Here is a 19,482-nt window from a genome sequence, read left to right as displayed (position 1 = left end):
TAGTTTAATGGCTTTTTTTCTGGACCAGAGCAATCTATAGATGCTTTCCAGGAGTGTCAAAAGAATTAAAACTACTTCAGCGTCACTCAGTTTCAGGTCAAAATATTTATCCTGTTCTTCCTTCCTTACTTACATTCCTTGTTCCTAATCTTAATCATGTTCTTATTTCAGGCCAGAAGCTTATTCCAGATTCATCCCCCTCTCCCATTCCTGGTTCAGAAGCTCACTTTGGTGACAGTACAAAACCCGGGATGGCACAAACACTTTGAATGCAGAAAAACCAAAAAGGCCTCCAAAAAAGGAGCACAGATGCAGCCTCCTTCCCACGTTCCTTTCAGTCAGTTCACTCATTGACTGAAATGCTTTCTGCCAACCTTTTGAAAGTGCTGCATACCAGAGACAAAAAAATGTCTTTCCAGACTTGCATGCTGTAAGTGGCAGCACTGCTTGTTCACACAAAGGTAGAGTCCTCAGAGTAATTAATGCAAACCCCCGCACATTTAGCTCTGAGAGTCTGATTCAGAAAGTGAGTGAGGATGGCTGGAAGTGAGATACTGCTCACCTCATCCTATGGTTCCTGAACTGGAAGTCTCTCTCCTTCCTTACGGAGCAATCCTTAGAAGATACCTTAATGTATACAACCATGTACTCATTCATATATGAATGAATGCAAGCTTATTAATGAATTTTTCTATGCTTAAAATATAGTTGTAAAGTATTACAATATTCTAAAGGAAGGAGAAGGAATCTAACATGCCATTGCAGTCAAACTTCTTAGCAATGTTTAAGAAAAATCTCTCATTTCCATTATGATTTAATACCATTCACACATATAAATTTGAGACAATTTTTCTTTCATCACACCATTGCTTACCTCATGCTTTAAATCTATTGTGAAGTCTGATTTGAGTGGTTCACTCTTCAACTTCTTTGCAAGCCTATGCAAATAGAGATGAAGAAATTTAATCAAACATATTAAAAAATCAATCACTAGTGCATGTAGGCAAGTGTGGCTGGTAATACTGACCATCTTATAAGGGAAAAAAATAATAACAAATCACATTTCTGTATTTATTGCCTCAAGAAGCAACTTATATTTATCACATAAATTTTTTTCTTTAAAAAAATCTAAACAGTGTCATGATGTTAATATCAATTTTCAGCACACACATTTTGATACATTCTTCCTGTACAAGAAGAAAGTTCTCATCTGGGGAAGATTGAGAGTCTGGCATAAAATTTTCAACAAATTAAAAGCAGCAGTGCATTTGAAGCTCAGTATTGATCAGCATCTCAAACTACAGACAATATTCTCTTTCTGTGTATTTCAAAGTATATTATTTAGGGGCCTTCAATTCATAAGAACATTGATCCTTGCTATGGTAAAATGCATTCAACTTCTGAAATCCATTAACTTTTCAAATCTCATTTGAAAGCACCTAAGCTAAAATAAATGTGTAGTTTGTCTGAACAGCATGAGAAACACTTCTAGTGGGCAATGCAGCCACTCTATGACTCAAGAACAAAACCACTGTCTGTGGGAGAATACATTCTTAAAATTACAATATGGGATTGAACTAGTTAGACAATTAGTACTGGACAACTGTTAGCTAGTTTATGTGGGCAGAGTGAAGCAAAATAAATCACATGCATAGCAATGATACAGAAAATCTATTTTCACACTCTTGTTTAATTTTGAAGTCTTTATAGTAATTATACTTGGAATGTGTAGAATAATGGAGAATAAACAAGAAGTGACTTAAAATCCAATTCTTACTTGTTAACAAGTGGAATGCTAAGTGCCCAACCAGCAGCAAAATCGGGAAATTTAAAGACTGTAGGATTTTCAGCAAAGGCATAATGGTGAATTATTGTAGATTCTTCATCATATAATGCTTTACCTAAAAACCACTCCTGTAAAGGAATATAGGAAACAATTTTGTTCATCTACAGCATCCTTTTAGTGAAGATGACGACTGCATTTGCATTCATGCTGAATAATGCAAACCTGAAAACAAAAACAAGGGAAGTGTATTGTTCACAATAAATAATCTGGACAAAAACTGTATTTGGTAAGAAATGAAACTATAGTGTTCTCTGAAATCAAATACAGCCTGCACTTTCAAACTCCAGAACATGCCTTGGCTTGCACCTGTTCAAAGAACACTGAATCCCAGTCATAGAATAGTGGAAGCTGGAAGAGGTCTCTTGAGATCATCTAGTTCAATTCCCCTGTCCAAGGAGGATCACCCAACACATATTTGCCCAGGACACTGTCCAGTCATGCTTTGAATACCTTCCACAATCTCTCTGGGGAACCTGTTCCAGTGTTTGAATTCCCAAACTGACTGCTCTTTAGACAAGACACTCAAAAGCATTGTATTCAGGAACTTCATACATATCAGTTTTGAATTTCCATCCATCTGGCCTCTTCTACTCTAGGGAACTTAAAAAGAGATTTCAGCTGTCACACTCTCATTACAATATTTCACAAGTTCTTACGATTCTCAAAGATAAACTGTAAGACAGATCTTTTATACTCTTTAGGTATCAACAGCTACTAAGTCATTGCTGCCCATCCACTTGGTTTATTCATTCCAGACATCTTTGGAGCTGTAGCTATCAGCTACAGCTGTTAGGATGACTGGAAGAGGAGTGGCACATACAGTTCGGTTTAACCTTGCTGACATCTTCCACTATGAAAGCACAGTTTGAATCAATCTACTATTGAAACACAGAACCACAGAGCGGCTGAAGTTGGAAGGGAGCTCTGGAGATCACCAAAAACTTGCCCTGCTCAGGCAGGTCCAGCTACAAAGCAGGATGCTCAGGACCATGTCCTAATGGCTCACGTGTTATATCCAAGGATTGAGACCTCAAAACATCTTTGGGCCAGTGTTCATTCATCTGCACAATAAACAGGTGTTTCCTGATGTTCAGGTATAACTCAGCATCTGGGTGCTTGCCTTGAGGTCTATATCTAAAGACATTGCCCACTGTTTTTCATTGTTACTGCAGTCAGTAATGCCCTTGGTTATCAATGCAGGACATTCTCTTAACATTGCTCCACAGTCTCTTTCAATGCTTTGAAACATCTGTTTTCACTCACTATTACACTCAATACTACACTTGTATCAAGCTCAATATTTCTGTTACTAATCTCTACATATCCACACCGAAAAGCTGCAGATTCATCAACAATTCACATGCCCATTGCAGGCCTCTTAATGAGATAAACACATACCAACTTTTTATTATGGAGACTGATGAGACTTTAAAATTAATATTGAATAAGCTCTGATACAAATCACCTTAAATTTTGTACCTGATAAACTACTACTGTATATAAGGAATCACGGATGTACTGTTACACTAAGATGATGATACTGTGTACAAAAGCAAAATGTTTTATTTGCTTTTTATTGCAGGTTGGAAGGTAATTTGTTATTTTACTACAATTTGTACATAAAGCAAATGAGAGTAAAACTTCCAAAAGGGCAGCATCTAGAACAGAAATGTTCATGTTTCTATTCTGAGAATATCAATTACCAGCAGGTGTTTCTGAAACAGAAAAAAAAAAAGGCTATTCCAAAGGTCTGAATATATTCAGTCCTTCATTTTGAAGACCAAGTGTTTTAAATGGTAAGACCTCTGAACTGTTATTATTACCATTTTAGAAAAGAACTGTGAGAAACAAGACCATGTGCCTGTAACGGAAGTAAATATGCTAAGGTGAGTCCTGAGGCAGAATTACAAGAAGCAAAACATATTTCACACAGCAGAGTATGGCTTCTTTTATTACAGGCAAGGGACTGACATGAGGGTTTTTTTCTGAACACTGAAAATTCGAAATAAACACCTTTTGTGTGCTGGCATTGCCAAACTTGCTTTGCCCCTTAGTGACTGTACTTCTGTTTTGTTCTGCAAGGCTTTTGGTGTTGGCTTTTTTCTGATAGGTACAGAATGCTAACCACAAAGACAGATCAAAAACAGAATGCAAGTAAAATACCCTACTATTTTACATCACAGACAATCTAGCACCAGTCATTCAGTCTGATGATAATCAGAATTGGTAACAGACAGGAAAATGGGGAGAAGGGACCATAAAACAGACTATATTCATCTTTTTATTTATGTTACATAATTTTCAGGCTATTCACAGAAAAATCGGTTTCCCTGCTGGATTTTAACAGTTCTTCAAGAGCTGTACAGGCATTTGTACTGCTTCATGTTAAATACCTTGCCCTCAGCCTCAGCAAAAGAAATCTATACCCCTGTTTTAAGGTGTTTGGACAAATCTCTTCCAACATTCGGCAAAACACTCTCAGTCACACTCAAAAAAAAAAAGTCAAATATCTACATTTTTATTTCACCTTAGACTTGTCAAATCTTCGGAGTGTTTCTAGCAGTTTTACAACTCGTACTCTTGTATCTTCTTCACAGAAGAAAATCCATGAGGTGTTCCTACCATAAGTAACAGAGAAGCTAAAAAAAAAAAAAATTACTAAAAAGGTGGCTTATGAACAAAAATGGTAAATTCAAGGCACATTCCCCAAAGATAAATAATTTGCCATCAGTTCTTCATTTACAAAGAAGCAGAAAATTTTACTACTGATTTAGAATTCCACATCAAAGGACTATTGTGAATGGATAAAGAAATTGACTCTGCTGCTATCCACAGAAAGAAAGGAAAAGAGATAAAGAATTGTACAGGTCTAATAGCCCCTTATGAGTTCAGAAGTCCATAGACAGCAGTTTAAGCTACCTTCCCCTTCTTCCAAGGGACCCCAACACTGGCCATCTAAAATCTAACAGCACAGCAACCATCATCAAAATGCCTAATGACAGATTTCCTTACAGGTGTTGGACACTGATCATTCCCAACTTAAAAACTTCATTAGCTTTTCCAGTACAGTGAAACTGTACAGACTGAAGGGACTCCTCAAAGATAGCAATAATTTCAATGCAGGATTACTAACTTCTTCAGAAAAATGTCATTCCTTGTTTCCCTGTTCCTCTAGCCTTAATTCTTCCACTACTCATCAAAACAGAGCCATATTAATTAATAACATCCTAATGGAAAAAAAATCTACAATATTTATTTGTCCAGTTTCCTTTGCATGGCTTTTACATTGATTCAATTTAACAAGTTATCTGAGGAGAGGGAAAAGAAAACTAGTATTTATAAACATCACAGTCTGCTTTCTCCAAAGCATTTCCTCCTGATAAAAATCAGCAATGAAAAACAAACAGCAGATTTGCAAAAAAACCAAACCCAAACCAAAACCCACTCAAAAAGCCAAACTCATCATCTGAGAAAGATTTAAGCTAGAAAATGTGTTACCTGCCTCTGGAGGTATTGCAATAACATGCTAGAAGCACCAGAGAGTTGCCTGGTATTAAACTAGTTCAGTCTTTTTACACCTGACAAGTTACTGCGCTGGTTTGGGCTGGGAAAGAATTAATTTTCTTTACAGTATCATGAGAGTCATCCTCCAGTTAAGCTACCTTTCCTCTGTGTCTTGCAACAGTATTTAACTATTCACTGCTCTCTAGCTATTGATGGACAAACAGAATGATTCTCAAGGCTTAGTACTTAAGGTCTCCAAGAGAGTGTTATGGAGACCTTAGAACACAAAAGTTTGGACTTCAGACTGCAAGGAGATATTGGAGATATCCAGATAAGATTCCATTTTGAATAATTTTTTAAAAAGGAATTCCTTTTCTGGTGAATGAACATGGTTACTGAGAAGAAATGTAGCAGGCCTTCTGCACACAGTAAGGATCTGTGTCATAAGGCATCCACTAATTGTAGCTTCTGAAATTAAATATTCTGTCCAACTTAAACTGGGCCCAAGAACTAAAAACTTAGAATTTTTGCAACTGCTTAAAGACCTCCTTAAAAATGCTGACATCCATAGGACTGAGAAATTTATTCTTTTGAAAGTTTTCTGATACAGATGCATCTTATATCAAAGATTAGAGCATCATCAGCTGCTGCAGGATGAGCTGAACTCCCTTCTTCCTCTTTTGTCCATTGAGAAAACAAAATAATGCAAGCTTCAAAAACATCAACGTACTTCTAAACTACTCCATGTCTTCATTTGCTAAAAGTACTAAGTAAAACAGTACACACAAGAAAACTCATATTCCATAAATCTCAAGATGGAAATCCTCTATTTAAGATTCCTCTTCTGATTTCTAAAGAATTTTCTCCTGCTTTGTCACACAAATGAGCATTTTTATTTTTTCTTTTAGTTTTGCTGTCTCCTAAGAGCTGTATCTGTAAACCCTGTCACCAAGACATAAATAATTCAGAAGAGGAACCACAAGGTCATTGAAACAGGAGCTAAGCAGAAAAAAAAGAAAGATGACTGATAGTTTGAACATCTTCCAGTTTTCAATTTACTTGAAATCTCTTTTGCTATTTTTCATAGTTTACATATATCTCAAAGACAGCTGCTATACAAGCACTATTTACATTTTTCTACACACAAAGTAGTGGAAAGCAGAAGGAAAAGTATCCTGTCCTGCAACCACTCTGACATAAAATCCTCCCCCTGAATACATCTAATGAATTATATTAACTAAATTAAACCTCAGGAGGCTTAATATTTCAAATGCAAGCTTCAGGCAAAAGACAGTCTTCAGTACCATGGAGGTTCAGGATTACTAAAACAATTTCCTGACAGTTTACAAGATACTATCATGTAAATGCAGCATGTCTTCCTTGGAGCCATCTGTATAAGCTAAAAAGAAAAGATATTTAAAATTGCCTGTCTTTTCTGATCATACTAATATGAAAATTTGCCCATATAAGCATCTAAAAAGATGCTGGAACCTACAACTTTTCACTACAAACACATACCACCTCTTATAAACTCTATAAGCATTAAAAACCCCAAACAAGTATTATGATACATTTTTAAAATTTATTCCACTTCATTCAGTCAAATAATCTGAAAGATCCAAACTCCTGTAATGCCTCACACCTCACACTGTAAGAAGTGAGGACCAAATAGAAAAATACAGATTTAAAAATGCTGCTTCTTTGGGCTAGTTTACTTCCCTAATAATTTTAAAACATACAGCAATTCAAAGAAGGTTGTTGCTCAGTTAAATTTTATTATTATTATTCTTTATTTCAAATAGGTTTCTCTGATTTAGTGAAGCTTATCAGAAATCTGCTTTGTAAAACAACAGAAAAAACCCCAATAATGTTTAAATACATAAGGTAGCAACTCTCATTAAAAACTTTGCTTCTGAAAAAAGAGGTCTGAGTAAATAATATATATATTCTTAGTTACAAAAACATTGCAACATTCATTACACTTACTCTGTCATTAATGGCAATATTGTCCATGCACCTTCATGCCTGTTGATCTGATGAATAAGCAGTACTGTAGGCAATTCCTTTAAGAAAAATGATGTTCCCATTAGACATGAATTATATGTACTTTCTTTCTAAACATCAATTAATCTTAAAAAAATTATTCCAGAACAACTACTTAGCTTTCATTGGTTTTGACTGGCAAAGAGCCCTGAAGAATAGACAACTTAGAATGGTATGAAACAAAGTGAACTGCAAGTTAGGGATAGTGATTCTTTCAACTCATAATTTCTTAATTGTCTTTTAGTTATAAAACTAACAGACTTCAAGTTACATGTTTTGCATAAAAACCCACATAATAAACATATCATAGTAATCTCCTTGTCATACCATAAAATCCCATAAATGAAGTACTTATAAATAATAAAGGGTGTACTACAGAGGCTTCCGTTGGACAATCAGGTTACACACAGCTTAAGTGAGAGCTCTAACACTCTTTACTTTGAGCTGAGCTTTGACCTGTCACACTAGCACTGTGACAAAAACAATGGATTTACAGAAAAAAAATCAAAATGAGGAGTTAACGTCTTTTTCTTTCTGAAAAATCAAAGAAGCTTTCCTACAAAGGAAAGATTTCCTCCTAAGTTCCTTTGCTCTTTTGTTAGTTGAAGCCTCTTTGATGTGGCAGATTCCAATGTCTAGCAGATAAGCTGCCATTCTGGGGTAGTTTCCAAGAAAAGACCATTTAAACACAGCCTTCTGATAAACCAAACTGCACAATTTGTAATACATGAGGAAAGCTGGACACAGATACATCCCTCAATACACACACAGTACCTTACTCCACCAGTGAGTCCAATCCCTCACTGCAGCATCATTCTGGGCCAGGTGTGACACCAGCTAAAGAGAAGGGAGAGGCTCCCTGCCCACCTGACAGGGGGTCACTGCCCACAGAAGCATGGGACTCACCGCAGCATTCAGGGGAGCAGCACTTTGGGTTGGCACAAAGCTTCACACGAAACGCTTCGCAAAGAGCAAGAGGTCAGCAAAAGAGTGGGTTGAGGGCAGGTTTAAGCCCAGCTAGACATTAAGCACCACGCAGCTGCTCGCTCAACCCCCCTCTTCCCCTACCCTAGCTGAAACCAGGACAAGGAGGGAAAATCATTGGTAAGTACAGACTAAAAAAGGAGTTGGTCACTTGTAACAAATTGCTGGTCAGGACACCTGTCTGGCCATGCCCTGCTCTGATCACTGCAGTCTGTCCTGTCTTCTCCTTAAATTCCATTTCTAACTCCTGGGCAGGAGGCTTTGTGTGCCAGTATTTGGAGGTCTGTGTTCCCACAACCAGAGAGAGGACCATGAGTTGTAGGGATGCACCTGTCTCTGCAGGCCCTAACCCCTTCCCACTTACAGCTTGCATGTGCCAAACATTCCTGCTTGATAAATGCTTTTGTGAAGGATGCCATTAACATAGAATTCACACTTAAACACAAAAATAACTTTATTTCTAAGAAAAGTTCTAAGATAAAGTTTACGCTATTTGCTGACTCTGTCAGGTTTACTTTAAATCCTTTTTTAAAGGCAGTTAAGCACAGCACCTAGAAATACATACAATCTCCAAATTTCACATGCTAAAGAAAACACCTCTACTGCTCTAAGGAATAACTGTGCCTCTCAGGAGATGCATTAACCTTGTGCAAAAATAAGAATTTATGCTATTGGAATGATCCAAACTGAAAAAAATCCAAAGCCAAAACTCTAATTTGGAGTAGGATATTGCCCTGCATCTCAAAATCCAGCATTTCTGATTTATGGTTCCAGTTTAAACTAACCAAACAAATATGTTTCTGCTTGTTTTCAATTTACTGAAAAACCAGAAGTTCAGAGTTTTTTGTGGAAACGGCAAATCTTAGTCATGGTATTCTCAACATCTTGTATTTCACTAGAATGTGAAAATGGTAAGATTTATTTTGGTAAAGTTTTATCTTTATTGGTTTTATTTACTTGGATTTATTGATTTATTGTATAAGTTTATGGTAAAACCATAACTTAAAAAAGCTTCTTTATAGGACTGCAGATACAAAGATAAAAGTCCTGTCTTTACAGGACTATTTATTTTTACATGCATACAAAACCTGCAGTTACACTTGTATTTGTAGGCAGCCATACATTTAACGTACAATAGGATCCAGACAAAGAAAAAAGTAGTTAATAATAATAAAATACTCAGTGTCTCTATCACATTGAAGGCTGAAACTGGATGAATTTTAGATTAAAAATCAGCATTGACCCAATGCAAAAGATATTAAGTAAATTACATAATCTAAGTAGCTGTACCATGTACTCTATTTCCTTTGTGCAGAGCAAAGGAGTGATGACAAAGAAAAAGCATTCTCTCTTGAGCTAATCCAATACTTTTACAAGGTATCTTTTCTTTTTGATATTCATAAACCAGCTCTTTCTCTACCCAACTTCCTCTAAAACATGAAAATACATGCCCTGCATGATCCATTCCTTCTACTCACTTCTAACCATGCCTCAATTCTAATTTAATAAATGAGATGCTTAAGACACACTGTATAGGTCCAAAACAGCCTCTTTCAAAAATACAGGAGGATTTCTGTTGTTTTTCCTTTCTCATTTTTACTCTGAACCTAGTGGAACTGGGCTGACCTACTCATTTTATTTATTCCATCTTCAGTACAAGGACAGAACAAAAAAGCAAAATGTACCTACTGTCAGCTTTGAGGAGTGGAAGGGCATGTGTAGTCAAGGTAATGAAATGTAACTTGCACACTCTGTCTGTTTATCTCATAAAACTCTCCTACAAATGCATCCACACCCTGTACTGCATTCACTGGTTATTCTAGCTTGAAACTATTGTTTCCACAGTTACAAACCACATGTGTTTTCACACATACCAACATTTTATATATGACACAAGTAAAGTCTCTTACAATCTAAAGAAAATAATTTAATCACATTTGGAAGACTGAGAAGCTACCCTCTCCACTTACACAACTGAGCTGACTTTAAAGGGCAAAACCAAGAAATGGAATTGCTTGTGGTCTGAAATACAGTACATGACATTTTTACTCCAAATACCACCTACTCCATCAGCACAGTAAGCTCAGCAATACCTGCCACAGATTACAATTGCAAACTTCACACAAACTAAAAACTAAGTGTGAATACAGGGGTTAGGTCCATGCTTTCAAACCAATTTTACAGACACAGACCCACAAAGCCTCATTTGTACTTTAAAATCATCTACTATTTTTTATGCAAGTTGAAGTATGAAGATGCTAATGACACAATTTCTCACCAAATCATCAAGAAAACTCTGGTCCTTGAATCTAAATATTCAAAGTTCTCTTCATTAACATGAAAAAACTTTGAAGACTAGCACATCCAATAAAGATAATTCAGGGTAAAAGAATTATGAACTAAGTAAGAGAATTGTTAAACTGAAACAAGTATGTGTATTCTTTCTGCACTACATGCATTTCCATATTAATCTACCAAATTCTATATGAGAAATGTGCCATTTATAGAAAACAAAACTGTAGAGGGTAAAACCAAAACAAAATGCTAAGGTTTCACAGACAAGTCCAAAATGGGCTTCTGTATGCACCCAGGATGACAGAGATCCACCTGAGCTAAAATGGGATTTCCAGGCTAAGTCCCATCCTCTAGCAGAACTCTGTTTGCTTTGTTTTCCTACAAAATAGTTCACTGATTTTCATCTTAGCATAACCAAACTTGCCCTAAGTGTATTCTCTTGTAAGAACATACTTTATTAGAATCCAACTCAAACTAGATCTTGCTCAGCACTGTTAATTCTATGCCCTGTGTGACATGATTTTTCAAGTATGACATAGAAAAAGATATGGAACTGCGGTGAAATCCAGAACATGACAGTAATGTGTTCATCATTATATTACTAAGTCATCTGAGCAGAGCAAAAAGCCATCTTGTAATACACATGAGAAAGATAAAGCAGTGTATAGGAATTTCCTCCTAATGAGTCCAGTTTGCTGGTATCTGTAGGTGCCTTGCACATATCATCTCTGTGCTTTGTGAGCTTATTAAACTGCCTCATTCCACCCAGAGCCAAGGGGCAGCACTGGGGATCTAAAACCCTGAGCACTGCTGGTGAACCGTAGAGCTCCAGAATTAGAAGTGTTTCCTGTCTCTACACACCCTACAAGCACATAAAAACATTTTTCCTACTCTCTCATCTACTTTTCAGTAATCAATCCTAAGACATATTCAGAGCTAGCCTACCTTCTCAGCCTTCCCTTGGGAGGTTAAATAAGCCAAGCTCTTACCATCATCTGTTATGACTACTTTGACAAAGCAGAGCTGTGGAACACATACTAAAGTCTCCCTACAGCTTTATTTTCAAAAACATGCCAATTCCGTAGACATCCTGAAGGATTTCTAAAAGTAAGTAATACCAATAGCAATAGAAAAAGAAAGTAATAGCAAATCTCCTACCTCTAAGACCAGTGCATCAGACAATTTACCGGGAATTGCCAGCTTCAAACATTATAGCAAACACTCCATCTTCTCTGTAGTCTAACAATTTTCTTAAATATTGAAAACCACAATACACATTTCAAATATTTTTCATGTTTTAAAGACATAAGGATCAATTTTATCAGAGCCTCATTTCCAAGAATCCAGGACAAAACATTATTTCAACAATTCCATTCAAATAAAACTCATAAATTATTTAAAGTACTATTTTACAATAGCACCGTAAAAGAGCTTTGCTTTTGTTTAACACATCAGTTATTTAGAAACTTCTCCAAAGTTGTCCAGTCTTTTAAATTCCTTGCTCTATTACTCACTTTAGGCTTCATTCATAGAATCATGGAACAGTTTTGAGTTGTAAAGAACCTTTAAAGCCCTTGTCCAAGTCCTTCCAGTGAGCAGGGACACCTTCAGCTACATCAGGTTGCTCAGAGCCCCAACCAAAATGATCTTAAATATATCCAGGGATGGGATATCAACCACCAACATCACTGTAAAAAAGTTCTGCCTTATATTGAGTTTTGAATCTACTCTCTTTCAGTTTAAAAACTTTACTCTTTCCTTATCATTGCAGGCCCTCTAAAAAGTCTGTTCCCATCTTTCTTTATAAGCCCCTGTTAAGTACTGTAAGGCCACAATAAGATGCAAAAAAACCCCACAACAACAAATCCCATGTTTCTAATAAAGTATGGATTCCAATAATCTTTTGCTCCTCAGGAAGCCCAAAGTGATAGAGTATGATGCACTGCTTTCCATTAGAGAGAGTTTCTACTTCTGTTCTACTCTCAGATGCCCGGTTATCATTTTTAAAAAGAGCTGAGTTTTCATAATATATTGTGTGTAATTTCAGGAAGTTCAGTGAAAGGCCATAGCATCACCCTGCTTTCACAAATCAAGAGCAAGTACAGTGTGCAAATTAACAAATTAGACCTTATTTTGTAACAAGGCAAATATAAAGATGTGGAAAAAAAATCTGAAAAAGTTTTGAGTGCTTATCATAAATGTGTGTAACAGATGTGTGTAACAAGACAGTAGCCTAGGATGACAACAACATATTGCAGTAAAGTGCCATTAGTTTGCTCTTCACTTGAGTGAATAAAAAGCAGCAAGGAATAATTTCTCCACAGCTCACAGCTTACAAGAATTCTAAATAAATGCAACACACAAAAGACAGACATGTAGTATACAGTACATAGCTATTAAAATATTAAAGATGAACCACTGTAATTGTGTTGCCAAGTGGTCTGAGTAAGATCTTTGTTTAGAATGTGTTTAAGATACTGCTTTTGTATTGTAGTTGATAATACTAGTGTGTAAAGTGAGTTTTTACTTAGAGCAAAATCTTTGTCAACCCCAACTAGTGCATAAAAACGCTTCAGGTTGGATATTATGAGAGATTTCTTCACTGAAAGAGTGATTACGCATTGGAACAAGCTTCTTAGGACAGTGGTGGAGTCACCACCCCTGGAAGTGTTCAAAAACCTGAGCCGATGTGGCACTTCCTCATATGGGTTAGTGGGCGTGGTGGTATTCAGTCAAAGACTTGATTTGGAGATCTCTTTCAACCTTAATGATTCTGTGATTCAAGCAAAGAAATTAAGCTATTTATGGGGTTCAGATGCTTCTTCTAATATCAGCAAGATCAGCAGTATAAGTAGGTTTTTATATTCACAGAAAGCCTGAATCATCTTTCACTGACAGCAAGATTGAGACAGTTGTTTCCCAAACTATGTCAGTGTGATACATGGGGGAGCACGTCCCTTCCCCACAACAGCCTCTGGCCAAGTAAATCTAGTGTGCCTTTTTTAAACTAGGGAAGAAGAGAAGGAAGAGCAGAGCAGAAAAAAGCTTCCACAAGGCAATTTGGTAAATATATTTCAAGTACCAGTATAGATGCTCAGGAGAATTCACAAGAGCAAGACAACTGTCACTAGGCAATTATTTTCATCTGATGATTGAGCAATTCTAGTCTCATGTATACTTGAGAATTCTATTCAAAGATGACTGAGCATTTTTAATATAGCCAACAGCAGTGGAAGAGGAAGCTTTATAGCAATCTCTCACTCTTTACTAAGAACAGAAGTACCTTAGTAAACAGGTTTGTTCAATTCCTATTAAGTATGCAGAGATTGCTGCTGAAGAGGCTAAGAGAAACACTTAGCCTAAAACACTTTAAACTTCTGAATTTCTCATATATATTTTGTTCTGACATGACAAGATATCTCTGCAAGGTGACAGGTCTTATTTTCTGCATTAAAAAAGCAAAGGAAGTGACCACATATTTGATTGCTAAAAGCAGCTATATAAAAATGATATATGATATGTATAGGCAGGGCTGAGGGCAGCCCATTCATCACTACTAAAACATTTAAAAGATCTCATTAGTGCAGAATTATTTGACTTCTACAAATTCCTTCAAATCTGCTGAGCACTCATTAGAGGAAAACGATCCTGTTCACCTTCCAGCACTAAGTGTAGATAGCTTTTACCATTTCAAGAGTTAATGAGCTAGACATCAATTCTGCTGATAATAAAGCCTAGCCATTGTCAAAAGGATGTGTACCTTTGCAGAATGAGAAGCAAGGGCATATCAGAAAGTCAAAGATCAAACAATTAAAACGAAAATCCAGGAGAACAGCTGGAGGAAAGCAAAGATAAAACAAAAGTCACTCAGATGTGTAATGCCCTGCAAGTTGACCTTGAAGAGATTTAAGACAACTCCAAAACACATTTTCAAAACTAAGCAGTAGCTTTGTACACTTTTCCTGGAACACTTTCAAAAGGTTTTATTTTGAATACCATACACCTCACCTTCCCACAGAACAGTTTAGCAGCATTTCACTACTTGATCAGCCAAATATTGAAGCCCCAGAATGAGCAGTTACACTTTAAAATGCAAATCCTAAAAGGAATTAAGCACTATGAAGAAAAACAAAGAAAAATGACCAAGAGCATACTAATACTAGGCAATGTATGCAAGCAGAATAAGTAACACAAGATAAAACAAACAGATGCTAATGTGGATAAAAAAGTATAAATAGGAACTTCATACACTGACCAATTAAATGCACACTCTTTTTAGGGTTTTATACTGCAAGTTCTCCCCACATAACATAAGTGTAGTTTTATGGACAGATTCAGAAAATAAATGTAAATAATAAAGTTGTGGATGACGTTGCAAACACAAGAATGAATAAATCTTTATATAAAAAGAAAGTTGTTGCTAGGAAGGAAACAAATGGCACACCATTATTTTTACACAAAAAGCAAAGAGAATCGATCTAGTAATACTGAGAAATCAAAAAGCTTAAAGCTTTTGAAGTTAAAACATACCTGTTTTGATTTAAAAAAAAGGGGTTGAACTTGATATGGTGGAAGGCCTTGCCATAAAGACAAACTATTGTAGACATGAAGATGGAGGGGCAGGTGAGAATGTAGCCCAACACTTCACTTAAATATAATCTGTTAAAAACTGTTAAAACTGCAAGATCAAAAAATTAATGGCCAGATCAGTCTCAGCTGGAAAGTGGCTTCCATGAAATGGGAAGCCATTACAGGAGAGAAAGAAGTAATCTGAGTTTTCATACTAGAATCCTGAATTTGAGCAAGTAACTGAAAATTGAAGCAATAGGTATATTACAGATTGCATTGAATTTATGGCATTAATTTTTTTTAAAATTCTCAAGCAAATTATGTCTATCTTACCTAAATATACAAATCAGTTTTAAAACAACTCAGTTGCCTTGAAAAAGAAGTTCTTCCACAAAATCTTATCACCACAACATTATTAACTTGCATGCAAGCTTTTCAATAAGTTCAGACCTACTCCTAAGAACCTTTAGGAAATTTTAACTGTAGAGCTTGTTTAAAGTCAAGAAAAGGAATGTATGCCCATTCGTCTTTGGAATACATCTATTGTGGAATGAAATAAGGAGATGAAATAGACAGCTCAAGAAAAATATCTTCAGAGTTGTTTCTATCATAGCCTGATAATATTGAAAAATTGAAAATTTCAAGTGAGAGATGAATGTCAGAATACAGTGAATTCTGAATTTGTTGTATTCTGAAAACAGGAAATAGTATTGTACACTAACAGAGGACTATTTTAGAAAACAGAACTTCAGATAGCTTCATTCCAGCATCCAAAAGTAAACGTAAAACCAGAGCTGGAAGAACTTTAGGAAACATTAACTCACTCAGAATGTCTCACTGGCAAATTAAGGAAAGAAAACAAGATAACTGCCCACAAATTCCCTGAAAGTAGTCTCTCAGAGAGGGCCAAAACATCAGCAGGAACAATTTGGAGACAGATCATTTCAGACGGGAATATGGTGATGGCTTAACATATATTCATTAAAATTCAAGCAAATGTTGTCCCCCTCTCCAATCCCTTAATAGAGAAATCTTCCATATTATTAAAACAGTGCAATGTTGCCATCAGTACAGCCTAGGCAACTAAAAATATCTGGTTTTTAAAGCACACATGCCGTGCCAAACGGTCATTGGCACTTTGGCAACACATACTGTGGCCATGAACCTATTGACACAATAAAATAACACTGACATGGGCACTAAGAGGCCTTTCAACATCAGAGATTAGCAGGTAAGACACTGAGTTATAGTTAATTTGTGCTGAAAGCAAAAAACCAGAACCTGGTGTAGCCATGATCTTGTAAGATAACAAAGACACTGCACTCCTGAGGCACAGACTGCTGGTACAGCCAGCTGAGATTCTGATCATCGTTGTTCCTGCTGCACTTCAGGAATCAGGATTGTGCAAAACTGTTTTAAATAAACAGGAACAAAACTATAAGATGGTCCTAACATCTGCCACTTGTCTTCACATTAGTCAAACTGGAAATTGGGAGACTGAAGAAAAAGTTTAATGTGGTATTAACTAAAAACAAGCATTTACTCATGAAACATAACATACATCCATTTCCTATGTATAGTTGCACACTTCTTACTGCACTTGTTTAATTCAGACTGACGTTAATAGCCACTACAGTAACAGTCCTCAAACTCACAAATAAGCAGTATTTCCCTCTATATGCAGAGATATTTTACGTGTGAAACTTTATCTTCTTATTTGGTGCTTCTTACAAAGGTGAAATGTTCTGAAATATCAGAAAATTAAGAAGATTGGTAGAACCTGTGATAGAATTTAGCAATGGCAAAAATTCAACTGAAAGGGTTTTGGCTAATATTTAATAAATCTCTATGAAAATGTTTTTAAGCAAGAACAAAATACTGACATCTACTGGTGACCAAAAATACAGATAGGTTTCATATAAAAAAATATGTTTTAAGTACACCATAAAAGAAAATGGACAAATCACTTAAAGGGATTACTGTCAGTGACTTAATCAATTTTGAAGTGAAACAAATATGATAGTTATCTATCTATCTAGCAGTTGGATTCTATTTCTTCTTTTAAACTAGCAAGAAATATCTAATGAAACCTTATGGACTAAACGTCTATTGCTTGAGCCTGTAACAACAGAGGACTGAACCTGATGATTCAGTCATTTGTTTTCATACAGCAGTTGTCTTTGAAAACACAAGGATTTAACTTTTTTGCCTGAAACTAACAATTTCATATGTATTCTTTGCAGTGAAAAGTGCCAACTTCAAATTTTGATATGCAGGATTGCAGAGATGATCTGCCCCATCTCCATAATCAGCATTCCCGGGTAGTGTGTGGCATTGTGAGTTGACCAAAACAATCAAAACATACCAAGAACCTGCTGATTATGCCTGTTTATTTTTTTTCCTATACCCTGATGGCTTTCTCCTTTCCTCAATTTTCAGATCAAATGAGATCATTGGTGGGATTTCCATCACTGCTTCTCTTAAGACACCATGACTGCTGTTCAATACTGGAATGCTGCTAACACTGGAAAGGCACAACCATTTCAGCATTTCCATAAAGTCATCTCTTTAATTAGGCAATAAAAGTTTTTAGAAGCCGGGTCAGTTTCAGGTACAACTCTTGATTACAAAAATATTTCACCTCGTTCCTACAAAACATGATTATATTCCAGCCTCACTGAAACCATTTGTACTTCTACCTACTGAACTTTTCATTACTCATATTCTGCAACATCAATTACAGAACTCAACTAAAATCCTTGGGTTTAACAACTGACACCATAATCCTCTCTGCACACATTGTATCTAAACACTCGTCTCAATTCTGAAGAGGACTCACAGAGCAGAACTCTGCAGAACAAAGGCTGTTCACATGACTGATTTCATTAAAGGATTAAAAATTGCATTTAGAATGGATTTAATTACAACAGGTTTGATAAGCTTGGATAAATGAAGCCTAAAACATCCAGCAATCTGATTTAGGCACTACAAGACTAATGTACATAAGACAATTTACATCAGATTTCTTTTTCCTTTCCAACAAAGGACATGGAAATTAAAAACAGGTCAAAGGACCTCACAGAAAGCTATTTCATATCAGGGGATGTATGCCACTCTTACATTTTTCTGAATTTTATAAAACACAAAGAAAATAAAGCACTGTTTATGCACACTGAACATTCAATGTACCTTTAAAACCTCTTCTCAGTAGGCTTAAGCTTTACGGATCGAACTTCACATTAGAATGTAAAGTACAACACGCAGCTCTTAGGTCAGTGTGACCCACCAGCAGGTCAATGCTGAGTGCTCAGTCTGCAGAGGGGTGGCAGAGGAACAAGGAATAGTTAGGGAAGGCACTGTACCACAGAGGGACAGGGGCAAGAGAGGTGTGGAGGGCTGCTGCAGGAGGAGGGGAATCCTGCCTTAAGAATTTAATGTCCACACACATTTCCACTCTACTGCCACAATGTCACAACTGTGCAACGGAATTCTGACAAAATCTACATTACAGCACATTCACAGGCTCTATTAAAATACTCACCTAAAATTACTCCAACCAATAATTAAGTTATGTTTTTCAATTAATAAAGAATGCCTTTTTTTTTTTTTTTTTTTTTTGTAAACACTCTACAGTCATACTGGAAAACAGCATATATAACAAGGTGCACTTAATATTATATCAACATACCTTTCCAAGATCTACAGCCTGTTTCAAAATATCTCTTTTTAGATCTTCTGCTCTCTTGGAATGAAAAGAATTACTTTGACTCTGGATGACAAATACAATTCCTTTTAATTCTGTAAACAAGAAAATAAGAAGATTTAAAGATAAAATAAATTGGTTTTTTATTTGCTCCAAAGCTTGGGAGAACCCAGATGTATGTAGGAATCTATTACACACAGTAAACTATTCCTTTAATTATGCAAACATTTAATGAAATAGTAAAAAAGGCATTATTTAACAGACACGAAAATCAAAATCAGATCTTTTTAAGATTGATTTAAAAAGAGCATGGCATGACTGGAAGATTTGCAGCAGTTAACAGTAGCCACACTCATGAGGTTGCTTTTTCTCCAATACACCAGCATTCCTGTGCCATCAGAGTTAAAAGGTGTTCATCACAGACCAGCATTTGCCCCCACCAGGAAACGCATGAACATGAAACAGAAAAGCTGCTTCCCAAAAAAAGAGCTTAAAACCCAACCCAAAAACAAACATCAGGTGAAGAGACACACACACG

At 36.1% G+C, this 19,482-nt stretch overlaps 1 protein-coding gene across 1 annotated transcript in view; it reads right to left on the bottom strand.

Annotated features, from left to right (window-relative positions):
- The window catches only part of B3GLCT (beta 3-glucosyltransferase), a 47,793-nt gene that overhangs the window by 15,103 nt on the left and 13,208 nt on the right, over positions 1–19,482 (bottom strand). The window contains exons 4-8 of the mRNA XM_066313147.1: positions 18,930–19,039; positions 7,337–7,413; positions 4,374–4,485; positions 1,778–1,914; positions 875–938 (exon numbers count right to left, since the gene is read on the bottom strand). Of these exons, the coding sequence (XP_066169244.1) occupies positions 875–938; positions 1,778–1,914; positions 4,374–4,485; positions 7,337–7,413; positions 18,930–19,039 (500 nt within the window). The remainder of the gene's footprint in view (positions 1–874; positions 939–1,777; positions 1,915–4,373; positions 4,486–7,336; positions 7,414–18,929; positions 19,040–19,482) is intronic.

Source organism: Sylvia atricapilla, chromosome 2, assembly GCF_009819655.1.
Source record: "Sylvia atricapilla isolate bSylAtr1 chromosome 2, bSylAtr1.pri, whole genome shotgun sequence".
Taxonomy (NCBI): Eukaryota; Metazoa; Chordata; class Aves; order Passeriformes; family Sylviidae; genus Sylvia; species Sylvia atricapilla.
The sequence above is the reverse complement of the archived record's forward strand: the minus strand, read 5'-3'. Positions and strand labels throughout refer to the sequence as shown.